We start from the raw sequence: 24,271 nt of genomic DNA, 5'->3' as shown, positions 1-24,271 counted from the left end.
TCTGCCCGTGTGGCCTTAGTTATATTGGCAAATCCGAGCGTAAATTTAAAGAGAGGATGACTTGCCATAGATCTGCTATCAGAAATGCTTTGGAGTCAGGAACCAGCGAGCAGCCTGTGGCAAGACATTTCGCTGCGTGTAGACATTCTATTAGCAGTATTCGCTATAGAATGATTGACCATGTCCCTATGAACATCAGGGGGGGTGATCGTGCTACAAAATTATTACAGGTAGAGGCAAGGTGGATAGCCTATCTAGATGTGATTCACCCGAGAGGGTTGAATGAACAGTTTTCTTATGCCTGTTTTTTATAACAAATTGAGGATTACAGGGTTGAGTGAATATATGAAGGCTGACTCTTTATATCTCATGCTGTCTTTTCTTTTTGATCTATTTTCAGAATGTGGTGAAAACTGTCATGTATTACAGCATGCAATATCTTTTTAAGTATGCTAATGTTGATTTATATTATTGCTATATCACTGTTGGTAGTTTTCTATGACATAATCCAACACTATGTGTCTAGTGATTGTTACAATTTCTTAAACGCTGTATCAGTATCCATGTTCTGCTACTTCTAACAACCAGGTTTCCATGGTGATGGGCTTTGATCTTTCAGTGCGCTGACGCACTATCACATCATTTCCGCTTTCTTTTTCCGGAAGTCTGAGTCCGGACTGTCTATACAACATACACGTGGGTGTTCTATAAAGGTAGGACTGTTTTAATGTTTTATTAATAAAGCCTGACGACAGTGGGGTGCCACTGAAACGTTGCTCTACGCTAATACTGTGGTTGTGATTATTGAAACTTGCCGTGAGTGCCACGTTGTTTTCCCTTGCTATATATATATATATATATATATATATATATATATATATATATACACACACACACACACACACACACATATATATATATATATATATATATACATATATATAGTAAGCACATATACTAGCTATAACACAGACATGAGCTATATGACACAATCTCATATATATTACACATACATACAGAACTGCTAACACATATACACAGATGCTTACCTTTCATGCAGGAGCTGGTAAAACCCAGATTGCCGATGGGGATGGGGCTAGGCAATTCACATACTTAAGCTCCGCAACTGGTCATCAATCCATACAGGGGGGTTTCAGGGGGCGTTTTAGCTAATCAGAAACCCCCCTACATATGCCAGTGCCAGCCTACTCATCCTGTACCCTGGCTCCCGCCTCCCCTCCACCTCTAATACCCCAGCACCCCTCCGCCTTTTCCTGTCCCAGCATCCTCCTACTGTGTTCCCAGCTCTGCTTTCCACACATCAAGAAGGCGAGGAGCCATAATGAACTGCAGGTAGCGCACAGCGGCCCCAGTCAGTTCACATAGAATAAGATAAAGGTAAGAGAAAATACATTTTTTGTATATTTTTAAAATGTATTTGGGGGCCTATTTATTAAGACAGTTTTTCATAAAATTATGCAAACTACAGTTTCTGCACAATTGTATATATGGGATGTAGTCAGGATCCTGGCAGTTGGGATCTTGCTGGTCAGAATCCTCACGCTCACCACTAGGGTCAGAAGGGGGGCGGGGCCCGCATCCAGGTGTCACCATTGGAGGGGCTGACACCAAAATGCCGGCTTCTCCACAGAGACAGGAGCCAGGTGCTGCAGTGTAACATTCTCCGGCAGCACTCGGCTCCTGTCATAGCAGAGGAGTTGATACTGTATATGGATGGATGGATGCTGGGCACACCTACCGGAGTGATGAAGTAGGGAAGGCTGCCTGTGAAGCCACGCCTCTTCCTAGGTAGGTCACACCCACTGCTGTAATATCTTACTCTGCCTGGCACAGAGTGCTGAGAGTTGTCTGAGAACACTTTCAGGTGAACTGCTTTCAAGTGATCCAGGAGATGACATTACTTTCCATGCTATTTTCATTTCTCACTGGTTACTAGAAAAAAATAAATTAGGTGCTTAAGAGGTAAGCGTCCCCTCCTGACACGCTGGTGTATGTAGTTATCAGGTACTATAGCTGATTGCAAAGTTGACCTGTTTTCACATTATCCACCAAGACATCCTTTTGGATTGTTCTAGCTGTACCTGACAGTATAGAAGCAATTTTCCTCGGCTGTACTTCAACATGTTCCATTACAGTTTTCTTATTCACTTTCTCAACCATGGAACTATATCCATAATTGAAACTATCATACCCAGGAGATGAAGCCTTGTACGTAGATGGATATTGTCGTCGTCGAGTTGGACAAATGTGAATAATTCCAAAGTCTTTTGCATCTCCACTCCAAGACTGTAATTGCATTTTGAAAAGTATCTTTCTGCACATCTGGAACTTTTCTCCACTGGTATTAGTTAACTTTTCCCCAACTCATGATCCGATTTTAGGATTGGGAAGATTGTTGTCAGGTCAATATCTTTTTCTCCCCATTTCCCAGAGACCAGTACCACACCTGAAGTATAGCCAGACTGATATTTCTTGTTTCCTTATACGAGTCATCAGGATTACCACAACCCTTGTGGATGTCCCTAAAGATGTTGCCAAACTGAATGGGAGTCAAGTAAATTGAAAAATGTTTGCTCCGGAAACAGAAAATCATGTACACCTGACCATTACCTGGTAGGGTTTTAAACCATGAAGGGCAGGAAATCCTTTTTCTTATGCCCGCAGAATTGACTTCAGGATTTCATATCTCCATTTTTTTTATACATATATTTTTTTATATTATTATTATTTTAAATAAATGTATTACAATTTTTTTTTTTTGTTTGTTTTTATTCTGTTTCCTGAAATCCAATATTTTCCTAGTTGCCTTTTTAGGAAAAGACAATAGTAAAACACTTCTTTGTGTCAGAGGTACAGATCTTACTGCTTGTAAATAAATCAGTTTTCTTAAACGGTCTTCCAAACAGTCAATCTTTATTGCTGTAACTGCAATGTCTGAAATCATGCCTTGGTTCATTCTGGGTACTTCCTTGGATTCTATCTGGGATCTTCTATAGGACTGATAAAAAGACCATCCTGTCATCATGGAGCAATATCTTCTAGTCAGTGTATTGTTGACTTGACGTCTAATTGCTGGCCTTCCTGATGTTTGGGAGACACTGCTGATCTACCTCTTTTATGGTAGTAATGTAGTCTTACCTCCCTTCATTTCTAGATTATTGAGTCAAGTTTATTTTACAAAATCCTCATAGAAAGTTATTTTTTTAGTGCACCCGTGCAGACCAAGCATAACCACTATTCTACTTACTACCAAATCTTTAAACAAATATTGATTTGAAATTCTGTCCTATAAATTGGTGCATATATGACTTCCACAGCCTTAAGACTTGGAAACAGCTGGAAAAAAAGAAATAGCTGTAGAGACATGCAACATTTTAAAATAAACTTATATCCATAGAGTCATAAAGCGATATTCCACCCTAAGGAATGGTTGTTCCAGCCATTAATTCTATACCTTCAACATCCATCCACATCAACTAAGAACTGCTCATATTTCACAGGCTCTGTGTTAAAGACCGCCTTGCTGTTTATCTACATTCCGACACTCTTAAATCAGCAACAGTCACAGATGAATGGTATTCACCAAGCTACAGAGGTAGGTATTAGCTAAAACAGAGCAATTAATGGAACAAATCATGATGACTAAAATACTTAAAGGTACATAGCAATCAATCACAAAGAAAAATGCTGAATACTTGTAATGGAAGGAAACACTGTAAGCAGGGTCCCAGCTGAAAAATCCTGGAGCCAGACCGGATAAACTTCAGACTTATTTGACCAGAGGAGCGAACCCGAGACTGCAGCTGGAATTAGCTGTGTGTTACATACCTTCAAAAGAGCTGTCAGTGCTTACCAAATGCTTTTAATTGCTATTTTTTCAGCCACTTGGGGCTTGCATCTGTTTGTGAATGCCCTCGTTTATATATTTTACTGATGTTTTTATGCTTTGTAATTAAATGGTATCACACTATATACATTTTCTCTTTCAATCTATTGGGGGTGATTGCAGAAAAGAGTGTACCAGACTTGCAGTAAAGTGGTGCGGTCCACCAACTAGAAGGAATGTGGAGGAGACTGCACATACTGTTTTAAAAATGCACAAGTATCCTTGTGTTGGATGAAGCGCTGGTGAAATCAGTTTTCTTCTGTCTGTGCATTATACACACACACACACACAGTAATGCCCCGTTCACACTGCACCAAAAACCCGGTATCAACCCGGTATTTTGCCTTTACCATAGATCAATACAATGCTTGAGAGAAAATTATCATCTTGCAATACTGTACACATCCGCTGACATAAGTGTAAAACAGTAATGGAGTGCGTAATGAAAGACTGGGCGTGTGCCTACGGCATGTCTTTTGAAGGGATATGCTACAACCTACCCTGTTGCTCCTAAATGCACCCCGTACAACTATGTGACACCAAATCAATGCAGTGAATAGAGCAGATCCGCAAACCGTAAAGTGAATCAACTGACTGTTATGCCTAAATTGGAACAGGAGGTATGAATGTTTTGGGATAGTTATATTGTACAATTATAAATACAACTGATCATCAAAATATATTTTTGGGATAAACTCTGTTATCAGTAATTAATTAAAGAAAAATAACATGAAAATATGGTTAAAAAAAAAAGCACCCTCCAAAAACTACCGTTAACACAGGAAGCGATTATAACGAAAATACTCACTAAGCGGCATTTAACTCTTTTTGGCAATGGCTCTTCCAACGTAAAGATCTCGTTGCGTTTTACCATCAGTTGAGATGCATCTTCAAACTCCACCTAAATAAAATATATTTAGTAGATTGGTATAAAATATTTTAGGATTTAAGAATACTGATGTCAATTTTTTTCACGTTTAAAGTTAATCTAATATCTGTAGTTTTAAATATTTACTCTTTCTAGTATGACTGAAGTTCTGATTTAATTGAATAACTAAATAAAATATTATAGTTGACTGGAAAACAAGGCGTGATAAGACCGTAGTAGATCTACTTTCTAACATTATTTCTCAACAACCATCCTGACCTAAACTATAGAAACCAACCACACATTTGCTTTTATTGTCTAAACAACGCTACACACAAAATTTAATTGCTAATGTTAGAATTAGCCCTCATGGTATACTATACTAAATAAATGGAAGTAGGCATATCATCATTAAATGAAACAGATTTTATTAGCATTAATTGATAAAATTACTGCAGATGCGATTTTGGTTGATGTCAAATTATGAGGGATTAGTGATGTAATAAGGTTTTAAAATATACGTTATGGTAATAACTTACCGTTGCTAACAGTATTTCTCCTATGTCCACAGGTTCCACAGGATAACAATGGGATATGATGAAGCGATAGCGGATTGGCACCAAACGATCACAAGCTTTCAGTCCTCCCAGGTTGCAAAGGGCCCGTCCATATATCCCCACCCACTGGCTCAGGCAAATCAGTTGGATTCCAAAGCATTTAGGCAGGAGCATCATGTAGAGCCCTAATCAGACGAGAAGAACACACATGCACATCCCTCTGTACAAGAAGGAGTAGAAAGATGGAGTAGAAAGATCCTCAAATCAGGTGTGCCAGGGTGGGATCCCTGTGGACATAGGAGAAATACCGCTATCAACGGTAAGTACTTACCATAACGTATATTTCTCCGGCTGGGTCCACAGGTTATCCACAGGATAACAATGGGATTTCCCAAAGCAATTTTTAGTGGTGGGGACGCTCCTGATTGGACAGGAGAACCCTTCGCCCGAATTCAGCGTCATGAGAGGCAAAAGTATCCAAGGCCTAATGTCTAATAAGTGTGTTAACGGAAGACCATGTGGCTGCCTTACCGATCTGTTCTGCTGAAGCACCATGCTGTGCTGCCCATGAAGGACCTACCTTAAGAGTAGAGTGAACAGAGACATTAGCCGGGACAGGGAGATCAGCTCGAGAATATGCTTCTGAAATAGTCATTCGAAGCCATCTTGCCAGCGTCTGTTTAGTAGCAGGCCATCCTCTCTTGTGAAATCAGTAGAGAATGAAGAGAGAATCTGTTTTTCTGATGGCACTGGTACGATCCATGTAGATCCTTAATGCCCGGACTACGTCCAGTGACGCATCTCCCGCAGAAAGTCCCGATACCTGAAAAACCGGGACTGCAATTTCTTCATTAAGGTGGAATCTAGACCCCACCTTAGGAAGATACCCAGACCTAGTTCTGAGAACTACTTTATCTGGATAAAACATCCGATAAGGAGATTAACATGACAGTGCTCCTAAATCTGACACTCTTCTAGCTGATGCCATAGTCAGTAGAAAGAGAACTTTAGCTGTCAACCATTTAAGATCCACTTAATTTAGTGGTTCAAACGGAGCAACTTGAAGGGCTTTGAGGACTAGACTTAAGTCCCAAGGCACTGTATGAGGAACAAAAGTAGGTTAAATGCACAGCATTCCCTGGAAAAAGTGCGCACATCCTGCAATTTGGCAATTTTCTTTCGGAACCATATAGTCAATGCTGACACTTGCATTCTCAAGGAAGCCATCCTTGAACCTTTCTCCATTCCTGCCTGAAGGAATGCTAGAACCCTGGAAACTCTGAAAGATTTCGGGTTCATACCTCTTCCATTGCACCAATGAATATAGGCTTGCTATATTTGGTGATAAATACGAGCCAAGGACATTTTCCTTGCTCTGAGCAGTGTTTGATTTACCTGTGAGAATCCTCTTAACTTCAGGATATAGATTTCAAGAGCCACACCGTCAAGACAGTCGATCCAGATATCCGAGATAACAAGGACCCTGCATTAGTAGATCTGGGCGTAGAGGAAGCAGAGATGGCACTCAACATTTTCTGCAAATCTGTGTACCAACGCCTTCTGGGCCAAGCCGGAGCTATTAGAATCATGAACTTTTGTTGTCTTTTCCTCAATATCCTGCGTAGCAGGATGATTTGAGAAAACACATAAGTGAATAGAAATTCCCATTGAAAAGACGTCCACAAAGATCACTCCCTGATCCTTTGTTCCTTACCCGATTATGGACTCTTTGTTGTTCAGATGGGACTCCATGAGATCTATCTCTGGCCAACCCCACTTGTCTACCAGAGTCTGAAATTACTTTTGGGTGCAAAGCCCATTCGCTTACCTGAATGGTGTGTCGACTGAGATAGTCTGTTGCCCAGTTTAGGACTCCCGGAACGAACACTGCGGACAAGGCTGGAAGATGGAGTTCTGCACACTTTAGTATGTGACTTACCTCCTTCCTTGCTGTTTAGCTGCGTGTTCCTCTCTGAAGGTTGAGGTACACTACTGAAGTTGCCTTGTCCCTGCGGATCTGGACTGGTTTTCCTTTAAGAGTGTCCCGTGCCTGAATCAGGACCATGTATATGGTCCGAAATGCTAACAGGTTTATTAGGAGGCAACTTTCTTCTGTGGTCCATAATCCCAAGAATCATAATCTTCCGGACAATGGCCTCCCCAACCCTGAAGACTGGTATTTGTTATCAGGATCTCCCAACCTGATATCCAAAAGGGTGTCCCCTGGTCTAGATGGAATGTCTGTAGACACCAGGCTACTGACTTTTCTTACCTTTTCTGACAGTGCCATGTACTTGTTTGTTTATCGTCCAACTGGCCCACCTACACCACCTGGTATCCACAGGTGGTCTATCAGAGAATTTAACCAGGCACAACACTGCTTAACTTCCAACATCCGATGAGATTGGACATATCCAGTGTGATGCGGCTGTAGATAGAAACAGATGCTGCATAGGTCTTCAGTGGAATTATGCACACTCCACCATGTCTATTGTTGACACCATCAAACCCATCATTCGCATTGCTGCATGACTTGATATTGTTTGACTGTGTAACAACTCCCCTGACTGTACATTGGATATCCTTTTCCGAGGTAATAATTTCTGCAGACTTGAATTCAGTACAGCCCTACCGTGAGTCATCCGTTGTGATGGAACCAGAGATGAGTTTGCCAATTTATGAAAAACCCGTGCCTCTGCAGACAAGTTATTGTGTGTTGGAGATGGCACAGAAACCATTCCTGTAATTTTGCCAGGATAAAAAAAGGTGGTCAAGGTATGGCAATTTTCTTATCCCCTGCTAGCGGAGATAAACTGCCATAATCATTTTGGTAAATACTCTGGGGCTGTGGCTAACCCAAAGGGTAAGGCCTAGAACTGAAAGGTTGCTAAAGGATGGTAAACCTTGAGATAACAATGATGGACAGTGCTATAGGAGCCTGTAGGTAAGCATCCTGACAATCCAGGAATACAATGTAATCTACTGGCTCCCAGCCAAAACTATGGAGCGCAATGTCTCCATGTGAACCGTGGTACCCAAACTTATGTTTAGACTTTTTGAGATTGAGAATGAAGCGAAGGATTCTTCTCACTCAAACCCAGGTTGGAGTAGAAACCCCCCATTGTGCATGGGTTACAGGAATGACTATTTCTGACAAAAGCAATTTCTGAACTGCTTCATGCAAATCCCTCGCCTTCGCCTCTACCAGAGACGGGCTGGAACAGAAGAACCTTCGAGGAGGATGCTTCTTGAAAGGAAAGCATAAACTAGAGATGCCACTTCTTGCACCCATCTGTGCAAACTGAAAAGGTCGGCCCGCTACCTGGGATCCCACAGAAGGAGACCTGTACCATCATGCTGATGGCTTATCCTCTTGTTTAGATGCTGGCCCTCTGGTTGCTGTTACGATCCTTTTCCTTTATGACCGATAAGGCCGAAAATCAGAACCCTAACCAGGGGCTATATGTGGAAGGAAACGTAACCTTCTTGGAGTCTGCTTCTGACTCCCGAATATCTGTTAATTCTTTACTCAACAGAGAGTTCCAGTCAAAGTTAAGTTCCCAGAACCTTCTTTGATTCTGAATCAGCTTTCCATGTATGTAAGCAAACTGCTCTGCGAGCAGCTATTGTGAAGGGCGACGCCTCCATGAAGCATTACCCATATCTATTTCTGCCGGTTACAAACCCAGGCAGCTATCTTGCTTCTTTCCACGCAAGCAGAAGTCATGGCTGGCCTTATGACTGCCTCAGACAGAGACATTATGTTTTTTTTAAAACCATTCCTCTTGACGTTGACGGCAGAGGTCATATAGATTTTTGCACAATCAAATGACATGTGTATCTATTTTGGGAGGCACTTCCCTATTTTAAACAGTCCCCAGCTGGAAAAGGATATTGGAATCCCAATTTACCGGGAATTCTATTTTATTGGGTGTAGCCCAAACCTTTTCCATGCATTCTGCCCTCGTGAGGAGGCCCAATTATTGTTTTGGGACGTTTAAACACAGGTGCCTTATTTTTAACCCAGACTCTGCTGCCTCTAATGACAGACTAGCCTTTTCTGCTCTCATTAATTCAGCTTATTCATTAAGCGGATACCTTTTACCTGTTCTTCGTATGCTGAAGTAGAGTATATAGAGCTTTCATCGTCTGATGATCATCATGTGTAGCCTGTGAAGTCGATGATTTATTTACATTCGGTTCATCAGCTTGTCTTATTGGAGAAGCTGTTGGGGATATACTGTAGGTAGGGAGCTGCCTGTTTGGGTTAATAATGAACCCTATTCCTGGTATCGAAGAAGAAGGCATTAACCTTTCAGCTATACTGGGCAAGGTCTGTGCAAACATCGCCCCCAAAGGGGATTTATCTATTATGCTGATAAGCAAACCATTTTACACATGAACCATCCTGTACCAGATCAGAGAGGATAATACAGTTATTGCAAGACAACATGATATGAGTGTTGGTGTTACTTTAAGTGTACTCTCGTCACCTTTGCCGCTCTTAGACATGATAAATAATCACACTTTCACAGTGTACTACACAATTTGTGACTGTAACCACTTTATTGTCCTAAAGTGATATCAATCTGACCCCTACCCATGCACCAGCATTCAGGATCAGAAGACCAACTGAGAAACATACAGTATATTAAAGTCAGCAATCACACTAGCAGTCAGTCACTGTTAGGTTCCTGGTGCTCAGAACAAGGGAGATGTTATGAAGCGAGTCCAGAGCACCAGGACGTAATGCTGGGAAAGGGGAATGGAAAGGGAATAGCCCCTGGCGCCCTATCTCCGTTGTCTCGCCCGTGCTGTCAGTACACTCTTGCGAGACTATGGTTGCTTGAGCCCATGGCAGCCGCGTTTGAAGGGCGGATTACGTCTGCCCAACTTCGATGCCCCCTCAGGTCTTAATGAGAGACAAAGAGTGAACCGAGACAGGGTGATAACAAGGGGCCCTCTGACTAAACAACAAGGCCAGGGGCTACTAACAAACCTAAAACCAAAGTATGTGCGGCTTGCCGCCAAAGGAAAAGAACAACAAAGGAAATGCTGACCACACGCCGACACAATACTTTTGTGTACCGGCGGTGACAGCATAAGCAGAACCCTCTGCAAAACACCAGTGACAGAAATAATAACGGAATACAGCGGCCTAGGCCGACGGACGCGGCAGAGCCGCTACTCACGGAACCGGTACGAATACTGGCAAACGGACAGGAACCCCCAATGCTGCCGACACAGACTCTCAGAACTGGAGGACAGGCAGAATCCCAAACGACAGACCGGTGGACACCAAGAAGCCAGAAACTCGACCAGGCATAGGCAAAGCCACCGGACTTCTGGACAGGAACGCTTCACGGCAGGACACGGGATCAGACACAGGAATCGACACAGGGACTGACACATGAATCGACAGACACTGCTACACAGAAGCTCAGGAACTGGCAGGTACAAGCTCAGAACTCAAGCAGACTGGAAACCTAGAAATATCACCAGCGTCTGTGAATAGCACTGAGCCAGCATATAACAGAGAGGCATAATTAATAATCTCATGCAGCTGCCCTGTTGCATGACTCCAAACTGACAAGATGCAATTAGCAGCCAGGTGAGGCTGAACACATGGGAACAAGCTGCAATTACACAGACTCACCAGCGGCAGCAACCAAGAGTACTCTTAAACAGAGCAACGGGAAATCCTGGCCTGCGAAACAACTTATAAACATAAAATAGGAATGAACCACTACCTGTGGTTCATAACAGTATCCCCTCCTTAAGGGTGAGTTCCGAGCACCCCATGACACCCACGGGGAACATGAACAGAAGAATAACATAAAATACCTAACTGACATGCAAAACAGGAATGAGCCACAGCCGTGGCTCATAACAGTCACATGTTATATATTAGTCATATGAGCACATAATCAACTACAAACACATTTTAAAGTATGTAGGAGTACATATGACTGAATTCTGTTTTACACAGATCTTCATGTATTCAGACGCTTTACGAAGAAAACCACAGTAATGTACACAGACTCATATGCAATAGGCACTTATACTTAACTATTCATACTGACAAAAGTAGATAGAAATTTAGTGCTGTATAACCCGTACTCGGTAGAATGGGATACAGGGAGACTCACCTCACTTCCAAGATCAATCAATACGTTAGCGAACGCTAAGTGGATCCAGACGCTACTGGTGTACACCACCGCTCCGGGAACTTTAAGTGAACACAGACGCACCGGCCATACAGACGCACCGGCCATACAGATCAAACAAGCAAAAAAAGAAAATAATGTTGCAGCGCATATAGATTAGAAATATTAAGAATCTATTTATTAAAACACATATATGAATAAAATATATTATACAAACTATGCAATTTATACCACCGGCCGGTCAGTACACTTTTACAATGATTATTGCACATATAAACTAGATGTAGCATATATTGTAACAAATTGCCTCCTATCCGTTCAATATATCTTGGCAACACCTATTGCGGTGATTGAAATATAATAAATCTGATTGATTATTCAGGCTGAATGATACACACAATATTCTTTCCTGTGAGGTTATATGACAGTCATTTTGGTGGAAAAATGATGAAATAAAGTTATTCCTCACATCAAGTGCAAGTAGATGTGCTGTATATAGCCACAGCCTGTAATAAACGTGAGCCAATGCTCCCTCTAAGAACGTGTCTGGCCAGACATTAATATGATACGGTCTCACCACTCCTGTGCATGGATAATTTAACCCGACATGTCCTCCCGGCTGCTGGTGCTTTTCAACCCTTTATCGCGCAGTCATCTCTGGGGGACCATATGAAAATGGTGAAGAATTCCAATAGCACCTTGCTGGAGTGTACGGTTTAGCTGTAGAATCCTCCGGATAGTGGTATATCAATTTAAATGAGTAATTGACGCGTTTCCCCGCCTCCCTCCGGGTTCAGCGGCTTCATCAGAATGAATCCATGCACAGGAGTGGTGAGACCGTATCATATTAATGTCTGGCCAGACACGTTCTTAGAGGGAGCATTGGCTCACGTTTATTACAGGCTGTGGCTATATACAGCACATCTACTTGCACTTGATGTGAGGAATAACTTTATTTCATCATTTTTCCACCAAAATGACTGTCATATAACCTCACAGGAAAGAATATTGTGTGTATCATTCAGCCTGAATAATCAATCAGATTTATTATATTTCAATCACCGCAATAGGTGTTGCCAAGATATATTGAACGGATAGGAGGCAATTTGTTACAATATATGCTACATCTAGTTTATATGTGCAATAATCATTGTAAAAGTGTACTGACCGGCCGGTGGTATAAATTGCATAGTTTGTATAATATATTTTATTCATATATGTGTTTTAATAAATAGATTCTTAATATTTCTAATCTATATGCGCTGCAACATTATTTTCTTTTTTTGCTTGTTTGATTTTTCAATCCAATAGGGGTGAGTAGCCCTATGTTGCTGGCAGCATATTGATTGGAAGTGACAGAGCGCTAGATTCAGTATTTGTTGTTCGGCCATACAGATGCCTGTATTGCAACCGGGTCTCCTCACGGTGGCGCTTAGTGAACACAGACACAGCAGCCTATGCTGCGACAGAGACCCCACGTGGTAGCGTCTGAGACGGAAGTGAGGCAACAGTTTACGGCGGGAGACTCACGGAAACTGGTCATGAACTGGGGGGAGGGGCGACCAGGAGAGCGTCTGACTCCCCAGCGCTGACATCAACTCTAGGGATCGCAGCCTCATACTATTCCTGGTGCCTTATGATCCCTAAGGCCTAGCGCTGAAGCACCCGTGGTGGCGGCACGTCAGCTACTGTTTGGCAGTCTCCTTCCAATACAGTGCGGCTGTGTCCGTATTTCCCGACTACGGGGAACCGATGCCTTACCTTCTCCCCATGCTCCGGCAACAGTCTGGTCACGTCTGCCGGACCTGCTAGTATATCAGACACAGACGCCCGGCGAGACAGCACTGTACACATGGGTAAGCGTTGTTGCGACCCGGCGGAGAGTTGTTGGAGCGACTCTTTCCAATATGTGTATGACACGCTGTTAAGAAAGATCGCTCAAAAACATAGTAAGACTATAAAAATAACATAAGAAAGCTTAGGGCTGCCCTAGAACAGCTGCCCTCTGACCATGGTCCGGCTCCTGCCGCACCAAACAAAAAACTGATTTGCCTGAGCCAGTGGGCGGGGATATATGGACGAGCCCGTTGCATCCTGGGAGGCCTGAAAGCTTGTGATCATTTGGTGCCAATCCTCTGTCGCTCCATCATATCCCATTGTTATCCTGTGGATAACCTGTAGATTCTGCCGGAGAAATATAATTAATTATAAATAGGTGATTTTAACCATATTGAATAGTATAGTGGATATATTTTATAGATATGAAATAGGTTTGAACATAAGTTAAATGTTTAGATGATTTAGGAAATAATGATTTGTATTATGCGTTTATATAGATATACTGTATATATTTGTGTTTTACTGCAATATTAAGAGTCATTGTGTAGAGAACAGGTTTTAGGCCATAAATGAGAATAGGCATGTGACTGAGAACTCTTTTGTTCACTTAGATTCTGGAATTCACAGGTGTGCATACAGTTAGACTGAAATCAAGCTTTAGAATACCTTTGGCAATCATATAACTGGTTTATCTATTGTCCAGTATAGGCCAAGCTAGGGACCATAAATTAGCTATTATGAAAAGAGATCACATTTATTGATAAAACATGGTCTAAACCACTTCAGGCAAACGTGTCAATACAACAGAACTATGGATGAAAAGACAATATAAATTTTACAATACTCTCAATGCTTGAGGCAGGGTGGGCACCACACGTTTTATGACACCATGCCTTCTTGAGCAGTTCAATGTTTGTTTAATGACACCTTGGACTGTAAATGGCAAACCTATAATTAGCTATTACATTGAAAACAGTGAAAATATACCAGCTAAATGTTAAGTTATGATTTCAGTCAGTGGTAGAATCAGAATAAGAAGAGGAGGAACAGGAGGAGGAAGGAGACATGTTCACGCAGAAGGAATGATCATTGGGATGGCAACCATGTACTTGCAAGTATACACTTTATGTTAGTAACTGAAACTGTGAAACTTATGTTACGTTTGTTCTATAATTAAGGAAGCATAAAATATTATTAGTATATATATCACTACTGTGTATTTCTTATTCTGTACAGTTTGATCTGTCTGTAAATAAACCAATCAGTATAAAAGGAGCAGTAATCTCAAGTTTGAACTCTCTTTAAGGAATCATAACTTCATAATTTCATAAGTCATATGTGTAAGGACTGCATATATGTATCAGCCAATTAGTTTGTAAGCCTGACATAATATATTTGCATATATATATGATAAATTCATATTAACTAAAATAGATCCATATATTAATAATCATGTACGATATATGAAATAATATCATTCATAAAGAGGATTCCATAAATCAACACCACTTACAATACAGACAGTCGACTAGCAGGAACTATTCCCACTCATAGGTGTCCACGACACCCACAGCGTGGGAATATAACCTGTGGCGAGCTTGTTGCGCTCACCCCCCGCTGGCATACCGCTGCCGGTATGGTGAACGGCGGTCACGCTGATCAGCCACTTCGAAGTTAAGTGAAGCACAGTTTAGCTATTCGGGAATGCTAAAACTGTGGCACAGCATGCTGGGATGTGTAATTTCACAACAGCTGGAGAGCCGCAGGTTGGCCAGGCCTGCACAAGGCAGTAGCTTGTGTGATAAAGTATTCTTTGGTGGGTATTCAATTAGTGCCGAAATTGGTGCTGAAAGTAAAAATGGGTACATCTGGTCGTACCCCCCAAAAAAGCTAAACTAACATTGGATAACAGTATAAAAGTTTATTATTAGTTATAATAAATGTCTTTCTGGTACTTAAATTGGGTCAAAAGGCTGTTATACGCATTTTTTTTTTTAAATGTTAAAAAATGATTGAAAGCAATTTTTTCCAGCAAAAAAGTGCTATAATTAAACTTGGGGAACATAAAAATGGGTATAAGTAAATATTTGTGTCCCTTTAGGGGAACTTAAAAAAAAAAAAAAAGTGGAAACAGACCGATTACTCCCATCCGCAGGCCTAAAAACACTAAAGCACCCCAGTATACCTGCCCCATACCTTATACCCCAATTTCCATAATTGTGCACTTTTTCACTCCAAAAATGACATATTATTGGGCAATTGAAATAATTAAAAACTTCTAAGTGCTTAGTCAGTCATTCAGGGGGGGTTGTCCCAGGGGTTCTGAACCAAATCCCGAAATGTTTAACTGAAAATAGGGATTTCCCCCAAGTTTATCACCTGCTCAGAGTTGGTGAATTGAAATTTGTGGCAAAATTACAGTAAAAATATTTTTTGCGGACAATTGAATAGGCGTTCAGTGAAATTACCACGAATCGTGGTAATATCACGTCTTTGTTACTGCGTAAACATATTTTTGACAGTAACTGAATACCCTCCTATATTGAAAACAGGATTTTTGGTACTCATCGTTAAATCCCTCTCTCTTATTTTATCTGGGATGAAGTAGAGTGCACTGTACAAAGATTAGTCACAAGTTCAAACAAACTTGTTTGTGGGTTGCCGCCTCCCTCTCTCCTTCCCATAGTTCAAAGCACCTTAGTTCCAAAATTAATAAGCCCAGAGGAGATAAAGATAACAAACGTAACAAGATCATCACTCAAATAAGAGAGAGTGAAAACTGGGTATCAGAGAAAAGGTGGGTGCACATGGTCCACCAGAAAGATTAAGAGAAATCGATTTAACAGTACCAAAAATCCTATTTGGCAATTTGGGATGCTGGCGTACCATGACCACTTTGGCCAGTCCGGAGTCACCGGGATGATGGGAACTTCCTCAGCTTTTTCCTTTTTCAGCACAAGAGGGAGCAGCAGATTTGGTAAAAACAGATACACTTGGTCAAGCTTCCAGGAGAGCATAATTGCATTCACCAGGATTGGATTTGGATCCCTTGTGTGCATGTTCTAGCTGTACCTTGTGGTTGTGTCGAGAGGCCATGAAGTTCACCTCTGGCAGACCCCATTGATCCATGAGTTGGTCAAAGACATTGTGATGAAGGGACCATTCTCTGGGATGAACCTCATGCTGGCTTAGAAAAACCACTTTCAAGTTGTCTACAACTGGTATGCCACTGCAGATATCCCCGCGTTGTGCATAACGCCCATCGAAGGAGCTTGCCTTTTCCCACTATACCCATGGTGCTGCATTTTCTGCCTTGGTCGTTAATGTAAACCTCCCCGTGGGATCTGGATCTTGAGCATCCTGAAGGCGAGACTGTGCCTGAACTAGAGCCAGATTAATTGCTCTTTACTCTAAGACATTTATTGGAAGTCTTGCCTCTGCCTTGCTCCAAACAACCTGGAGATGAAGACACTGCATCACTGCGCTCCAACCCAACAGACTGGCATCTGTGGTCACAAACACTGCTAGGTTGACAGAGGTTGACCATGTTTCAGGTTGAATCTGTTGAATCACCACAGCAGGGAGTGGCAAGTTGTCTGCGACAACCGAAACACTTAAGACGCCATGCTGGAGTTCGTACAAGACCAACAGGAAAGCAGTTGCAGTGAAAGGTCAATGAATTGAAGCATGCATAGAGAATCAATTTGAAGCAATATACCATCTTCCCCAGCAACTACACGAACAGCGCAATGGCTGAGAGCAGGACAAGAGCAGAGAGCAGGACAAGAAGCAGCTTCCAGACAGCCAAGATTTTGTCCTTCAGCAGCAATAACTTGCGACAACGGATGTCAAAGAGGAGACCTAGGAAGATCATGTGTTTTAATCGGATGAGGTTGGACTTCTGGAAGTTGATCACTATCCATGTCAATTCATTGTTTCCATGGTCAGCTGCAGATGAGACAGAAGCAGAGTTTCTGAAAAAGCCTTGTTGAGAAATAGTCCACATATGGGATGATCGCCACTCCCATAGATCAAGTGCAGAACCATGACCTTCACGAATACCTGCGGAGCTGTGGCAGAGCCATGAACTGGTAATGACCCCTGACCAAAACAAATCTTATTGAGGCAGTAAAGCCACTTCCCAACTGATATATGTGAGTGCACATCTTTTATATCAATAGCAGCAAGAAACTCATTTGCTCCATGGAACAAATGACTATGGACAAATGGACCACATCTTGAAATTGAGAGTTTTGAGGATCAAGATGGGCCAAAAGGCCACATCCAGTTTTGAGACCAAGAATAGGATGCAGTAAAACCCAAACTCCACCTCGGCTGGCAGAGCATGAATAAACACCCCTGACTGTAGTAGGGAAAATAATGAATTTTGAATAGCGAGACCAGTGGAAGTAGCGTGGTGAAAAAACAATTGGAGGAGGGACAAAGAGGTCTAGAATATAAACGTATTCGATGATGCCCCACACCCACTAATCTAAGTAGTAGCAGGCCACTGGTTGCGGAAGCAGAGCAGTTGGGACCCCCCCACAGTCTGGTACAGGTGGGGAAGAGCCCAGCCATAACCAACTCTTTCAGCACGCTTTGGCCAGGGATGCTTGCCCTGCCCTGACCACCCGCAACTTTGGTAGCCCCCACTAGTATCTGTGAAGTAGCTTTTTGGAAGAATACTGGAGATGCGAAAAGACCGATACTGTAGTCCTATGGGTTTCATGGCAGGCACTCTTACTTTTTGGGGCATCACTGATGATGGCATCAAGACCTGTATAAAAAAATAAAGACTCAGGAAAAATAAGAATTTACTCACCGGTAATTCTATTTCTCGTAGTCCGTAGTGGATGCTGGGACTCCGTAAGGACCATGGGGAATAGCGGCTCCGCAGGAGACTGGGCACAACTAAAAGAAAGCTTTAGACTACTGGTGTGCACTGGCTCCTCCCACTATGACCCTCCTCCAGACTTCAGTTAGGATACTGTGCCCGGAAGAGCTGACACAATAAGGAAGGATTTTGAATCCCGGGTAAGACTCATACCAGCCACACCAATCACACCGTATAACTCGTGATACAATACCCAGTTAACAGCATGATAACAACTGAGCCTCTCAACAGATGGCTCAACAATAACCCTTTAGTTAAACAATAACTATATACAAGTATTGCAGACAATCCGCACTTGGGATGGGCGCCCAGCATCCACTACGGACTACGAGAAATAGAATTACCGGTGAGTAAATTCTTATTTTCTCTGACGTCCTAAGTGGATGCTGGGACTCCGTAAGGACCATGGGGATTATACCAAAGCTCCCAAACGGGCGGGAGAGTGCGAATGACTCTGCAGCACCGAATGGGCAAACTCTAGGTCCTCCTCAGCCAGGGTGTCAAACTTATAGAATTTTGCAAACGTGTTTGACCCCGACCAAGTAGCTGCTCGGCAAAGTTGAAGAGCCGAGACCCCTCGGGCAGCCGCCCAAGAAGAGCCCACCTTCCTCGTGGAATGGGCTTTCACTGATTTAGGATGCGCAGAATGTGCAAGCTGAATCGTACTACAGATCCAGCGAGCAATAGTCTGCTTTGAAGCAGGTGCACCCAACTTGTTGGGCGCATACAGGATAAATAGCGAGTCAGTTTTTCTGACTCCAGCTGTCCTGGAAACATAAATTTTCAGGGCCCTGACTACATCCAACGACTTGGAAGCCTCCAAGTCTTTAGTAGCCGCAGGCACCACGATAGGTTGGTTCAGATGAAAAGCGGATACCACCTTAGGGAGAAATTGGGGACGAGTCCTCAATTCTGCCCTATCCATATGGAAAATCAGATAAGGGCTTTTACATGACAAAGCCGCCAATTCTGATACATGCCTGGCCGACGCCAAGGCCAACAACATGACCACTTTCCACGTGAGATATTTCAATTCCACGGCTCAAACCAATGTGACTTTAGGAAATCCAACACCACGTTGAGATCCCAAGGTGCCACAGGAGGCACAAAAGGGGGCTGAATATGCAGCACTCCCTTAACAAAAGTTTGAACTTCAGGTAGTGAAGCCAGTTCTCTCTGGAAGAAAATCGATAGAGCCGAAATCTGGACCTTAATGGAACCCAATTTTAGGCCCATAGTCACCCCTGACTGTAGAAAGTGCAGGAAACGGCCCAGCTGAAATTCTTCCGTTGGGGCCTTCCTGGCCTCACACCACGAAACATATTTTCGCCATATGCGGTGATAATGGTTTGCCGTTACTTCTTTCCTAGCTTTAATCGGCGTAGGAATGACTTCCTCCGGAATGCCCTTTTCCTTCAGGATCCGGTGTTCAACCGCCATGCCGTCAAACGCAGCCGCGGTAAGTCTTGGAACAGACAGGGCCCCTGCTGCAGCAGGTCCTGTCTGAGCGGCAGAGGCCATGGGTCCTCTGAGATCATTTCTTGAAGTTCCGGGTACCAAGCTCTTCTTGGCCAATCCGGAACAATGAGTATAGTTCTTACTCCTCTTCTCCTTATTATCCTCAGTACCTTTGGTATGAGAGGAAGAGGAGGGAACACATAAACCGACCGGTACACCCACGGTGTCACTAGAGCTTCCACAACTATCGCCTGCGGGTCACTTGACCTGGCGCAATACTTTTCTAGCTTTTTGTTTAGGCGGGACGCCATCATGTCCACCTGTGGCCTTTCCCAACGGTTTACAATCAGTTGGAAGACTTCTGGATGAAGTCCCCACTCTCCCGGGTGGAGGTCGTGCCTGCTGAGGAAGTCTGCTTCCCAGTTGTCCACTCCCGGAATGAACACTGCTGACAGTGCTAACACGTGATTTTCCGCCCATCGGAGAATCCTTGTGGCTTCTGCCATCGCCGTCCTGCTTCTCGTGCCGCCCTGTCGGTTTACATGGGCGACCGCCGTGATGTTGTCTGACTGGATCAGTACCGGCTGGTTTTGAAGCAGGGGTTTTGCCTGACTTAGGGCATTGTAAATGGCCCTCAGTTCCAGAATATTTATGTGCAGGGAAGTCTCCTGACTTGACCATAGTCCTTGGAAGTTTCTTCCCTGTGTGACTGCCCCCCAGCCTCGAAGGCTGGCATCCGTGGTCACCAGGACCCAGTCCTGTATGCCGAATCTGCGGCCCTCTTGAAGATGAGCACTCTGCAGCCACCACAGCAGAGACACCCTGGTCCTTGGAGACAGGGTGATCAGCCGATGCATCTGAAGATGCGATCCGGACCACTTGTCCAACAGGTCCCACTGAAAGGTTCTTGCATGGAACCTGCCGAATGGAATTGCTTCGTAGGAAGCTACCATCTTTCCCAGGATCTGCGTGCAGTGATGCACCGACACCTGTTTTGGTTTTAGGAGGCCTCTGACTAGAGATGACAGCTCCTTGGCCTTCTCCTCCGGGAGAAACACTTTTTTCTGTTCTGTGTCCAGAACCATCCCCAGGAACAGTAGACGTGTCGTAGGGACCAGCTGTGACTTTGGAATATTTAGAATCCAGCCGTGCTGTTGTAGCACCTCCCGAGATAGTGCTACCCCGACCAACAACTGCTCCCTGGACCTCGCCTTTATCAGGAGATCGTCCAAGTACGGGATAATTAAAACTCCCTTCTTTCGAAGGAGTATCATCATTTCGGCCATTACCTTGGTAAAGACCCTCGGAGCCGTGGATAGACCGAACGGCAACGTCTGGAATTGGTAATGACAATCCTGTACCACAAATCTGAGGTACTCCTGGTGAGGATGGTAAATGGGGACATGCAGGTAAGCATCCTTGATGTCCAGTGATACCATGTAATCCCCCTCGTCCAGGCTTTCAATAACCGCCCTGAGCGATTCCATTTTGAACTTGAATTTTTTTATATATGTGTTCAAGGATTTCAAATTTAAAAATGGGTCTCACCAAACCGTCCGGTTTCGGTACCACAAACATTGTGGAATAGTAACCCCGTCTTTGTTGAAGTAGGGGCACCTTTACTATCACCTGTTGTGAATACAGCTTGTGAATTGCCTGTAACACTGCCTCCCTGCCTGAGGGAGTGGTTGGTAAGGCAGATTTGAGGAAACGGCGGGGGGGAGACATCTCAAATTCCAGCTTGTACCCCTGAGATACTACTGGAAAGATCCAGGGATCCACCCGTGAGCGAGCCCACTGATTGCTGAAATATTTGAGACGGGCCCCCACCGTACCTGGCTCCGCCTGTGGAGCCCCAGCGTCATGCTGTGGACTTAGAGGAAGCGGGGGAGGACTTTTGCTCCTGGGAACTGGCTGTATGCTGCAGCTTTTTCCCTCTACCTCTGCCTCTGGGCAGAAAGGACGCGCCCTTAACCCGCTTGCCCCTATTGGGCCGAAAGGACTGTACCTGATAATACGGTGCTTTCTTTGGCTGTGAGGGAACATGGGGTAAAAATGTAGACTTCCCAGCTGTTGCTGTGGAAACGAGGTCCGAGAGACCATCCCCGAACAACTCCTCACCCTTATAAGGCAGAACTTCCATGTGCCTTTTAGAATCTGCATCTCCTGTCCACTGCCGAGTCCATAACTCTCTCCTGACAGAAATGGACATTGCACTTATTTTAGATGCCAGCCGGCAAATATCCCTCTGTGCATCCCTCATGTATAAAAGTGCATCTTTAATATGCTCTACGGTTAGCAATATAGTGTCCCTGTCTAGGGTATCAATATTTTCCGACAGGGAATCTGACCACGCAGCTGCAGCACTGCACATCCATGCTGAAGCAATAGCTGGTCTCAGTATAACACCTGTGTGTGTGTATATATAGACTTCAGGATAGCCTCCTGCTTTCTATCAGCAGATTCCTTCAGGGCGGCCGTATCCGGAGACGGTAGTGCCACCTTCTTTGACAAGCGTGTGAGCGCTTTATCCACCCTAGGGGATGTTTCCGAACGTGACCTATCCTCTGGCGGGAAAGGGTACGCCATTAGTAACCTCTTAAAAATTACAAGTTTCTTATTAGGGGAAGCCCACGCTTCTTCACACACTTCATTTAACTCTTCAGATGGAGGAAAAGCTACTGGTAGTTTTTTCTCTCCAAACATAATACCGTTTTTTGTGGTACCGGGGGTAACATCAGAAATGTGCAACACATTTTTCATTGCCTCAATCATGTAACGTGTGGCCCTACTGGAAGTTACATTAGTCTCATCGTCGTCGACACTGGAGTCAGTATAAGTGTCGACATCTGTGTCTGCCATCTGAGGTAGCGGGCGTTTTAGAGCCCCTGATGGCTTTTGAGACGCCTGGGCAGGCACAGGCTGAGAAGCCGGCTGTCCCACATTTGGTATGTCGTCAAACCTTTTATGCAAGGAGTCGACACTGTCGCGTAATTCCTTCCACAGTACCATCCACTCAGGTGTCGACCCCGCAGGGGGTGACATCACATTTATCGGCATCTGCTCCGCCTCCACATAAGCCTCCTCATCAAACATGTCGACACAGTCGTACCGACACACCGCATACACACAGGGAATGCTCTGACAGAGGACAGGACCCCACAAAGCCCTTTGGGGAGACAGAGAGAGAGTATGCCAGCACACACCAGAGCGCTATATAACACAGGGATCCCACTATAAATGAGTGTTTTTCCCTTATAGCTTATATTATATATACTGCGCCTAAATTTAGTGCCCCCCCTCTCTTTTTTACCCTTATGTAGCTTGACACTGCAGGGGAGAGCCAGGGAGCGTCCTTCCAGCGGAGCTGTGAGGGAAAAATGGCACCAGTGTGCTGAGGGAGATGGCCCCGCCCCTTTTCTGGCGGACTTCTCCCGCTTTTTCTGGAATTCTGGCAGGGGTATTTTTACACCTATGTAGCCTTCCTGACTATATATGGTGTAGATTTGCCAGCCAAGGTGTCTTATATTGCCCTCAGGGCGCCCCCCCCCCCAGCGCCCTGCACCCAGCAGTGACCGGAGTGTGAGGTGTGCATGAGGAGCAATGGCGCACAGCTGCAGTGCTGTGCGCTACCTTGTTGAAGACAGAAGTCTTCTGCCGCCGATTTTCAGGAACACTTCTTGCTTCTGGCTCTGTAAGGGGGCCGGCGGCGCGGCTCCGGGACCGAACAGCGAGGTCGGGTCCTGTGGTCGATCCCTCTGGAGCTAATGGTGTCCAGTAGCCTAAGAAGCCCAAGCTACCACCAGTTAGTCCCTCGTTGCAGTGAGTCTGTTGCCAGCAGATCTCACTGTAAAATAAAAAACCTAAAATATACTTTCTTTCTAGGAGCTCAGGAGAGCCCCTAGTGTGCATCCAGCTCAGCCGGGCACAAGATTCTAACTGAAGTCTGGAGGAGGGTCATAGTGGGAGGAGCCAGTGCACACCAGTAGTCTAAAGCTTTCTTTTAGTTGTGCCCAGTCTCCTGCGGAGCCGCTATTCCCCATGGTCCTTACGGAGTCCCAGCATCCACTTAGGACGTCAGAGAAAGTAAAGCTTCCAAAACCAGTTTTAATTCTGTGCCTGAATCACAGCATTTAAGAGTGCACCTGGCCGGGCGTGGCTTGGACGCTGGCCTGCAAAGTCACTCTGGGCTGGAGCTCTTGAAACAAAGTGCTCCTAAATACCCCCAAACCCGCTCACTATATCTTTAAACAGCCCCTACAGTGAGCCTGTGGGCTGCTGACAGCGGTGGGCTAACTGGAGAGGAGCCCCGTGCAGCTGACGAACCATTTCCGCCGTTACGAGCCCGCGGCTTACTCGACTTCCAGAAGCCGGGGCCTCGAGTTTGGAGGCATCCCGGCGACGAGCTCCGGGACCCGTTCGCGGCCGCGGCGGGACCCGGCGGACCTCCTGCGGGCGCCCCACATACCCTCTGCCAGAGGAAACCCTCCCCAGACCCTCAGGTACCTGCAGAGGGCTGAAAACTTCCCCCCTGAGCCGGGAAAAGGAATTGAAAGGAGAGTCTTTCAGCTGGGGACTATG

General features: G+C 44.4%; 1 protein-coding gene across 7 annotated transcripts in view; it reads right to left on the bottom strand.

Annotated features, from left to right (window-relative positions):
* Positions 1-24,271, bottom strand: part of KDM4B (lysine demethylase 4B) — a 381,078-nt gene that overhangs the window by 7,421 nt on the left and 349,386 nt on the right. For all 7 annotated transcript variants that reach the window (XM_063915024.1, XM_063915015.1, XM_063915040.1 and 4 more), the window contains one exon: positions 4,716-4,808. In XM_063915024.1, coding sequence (XP_063771094.1) covers positions 4,716-4,808 — 93 coding nt within the window. The remainder of the gene's footprint in view (positions 1-4,715; positions 4,809-24,271) is intronic.

The sequence above is a fragment of the Pseudophryne corroboree genome, chromosome 1 (genome assembly GCF_028390025.1).
Source record: "Pseudophryne corroboree isolate aPseCor3 chromosome 1, aPseCor3.hap2, whole genome shotgun sequence".
Lineage (NCBI taxonomy): Eukaryota > Metazoa > Chordata > Amphibia > Anura > Myobatrachidae > Pseudophryne > Pseudophryne corroboree.
This window is presented reverse-complemented; position numbering and strand designations above follow the sequence as displayed.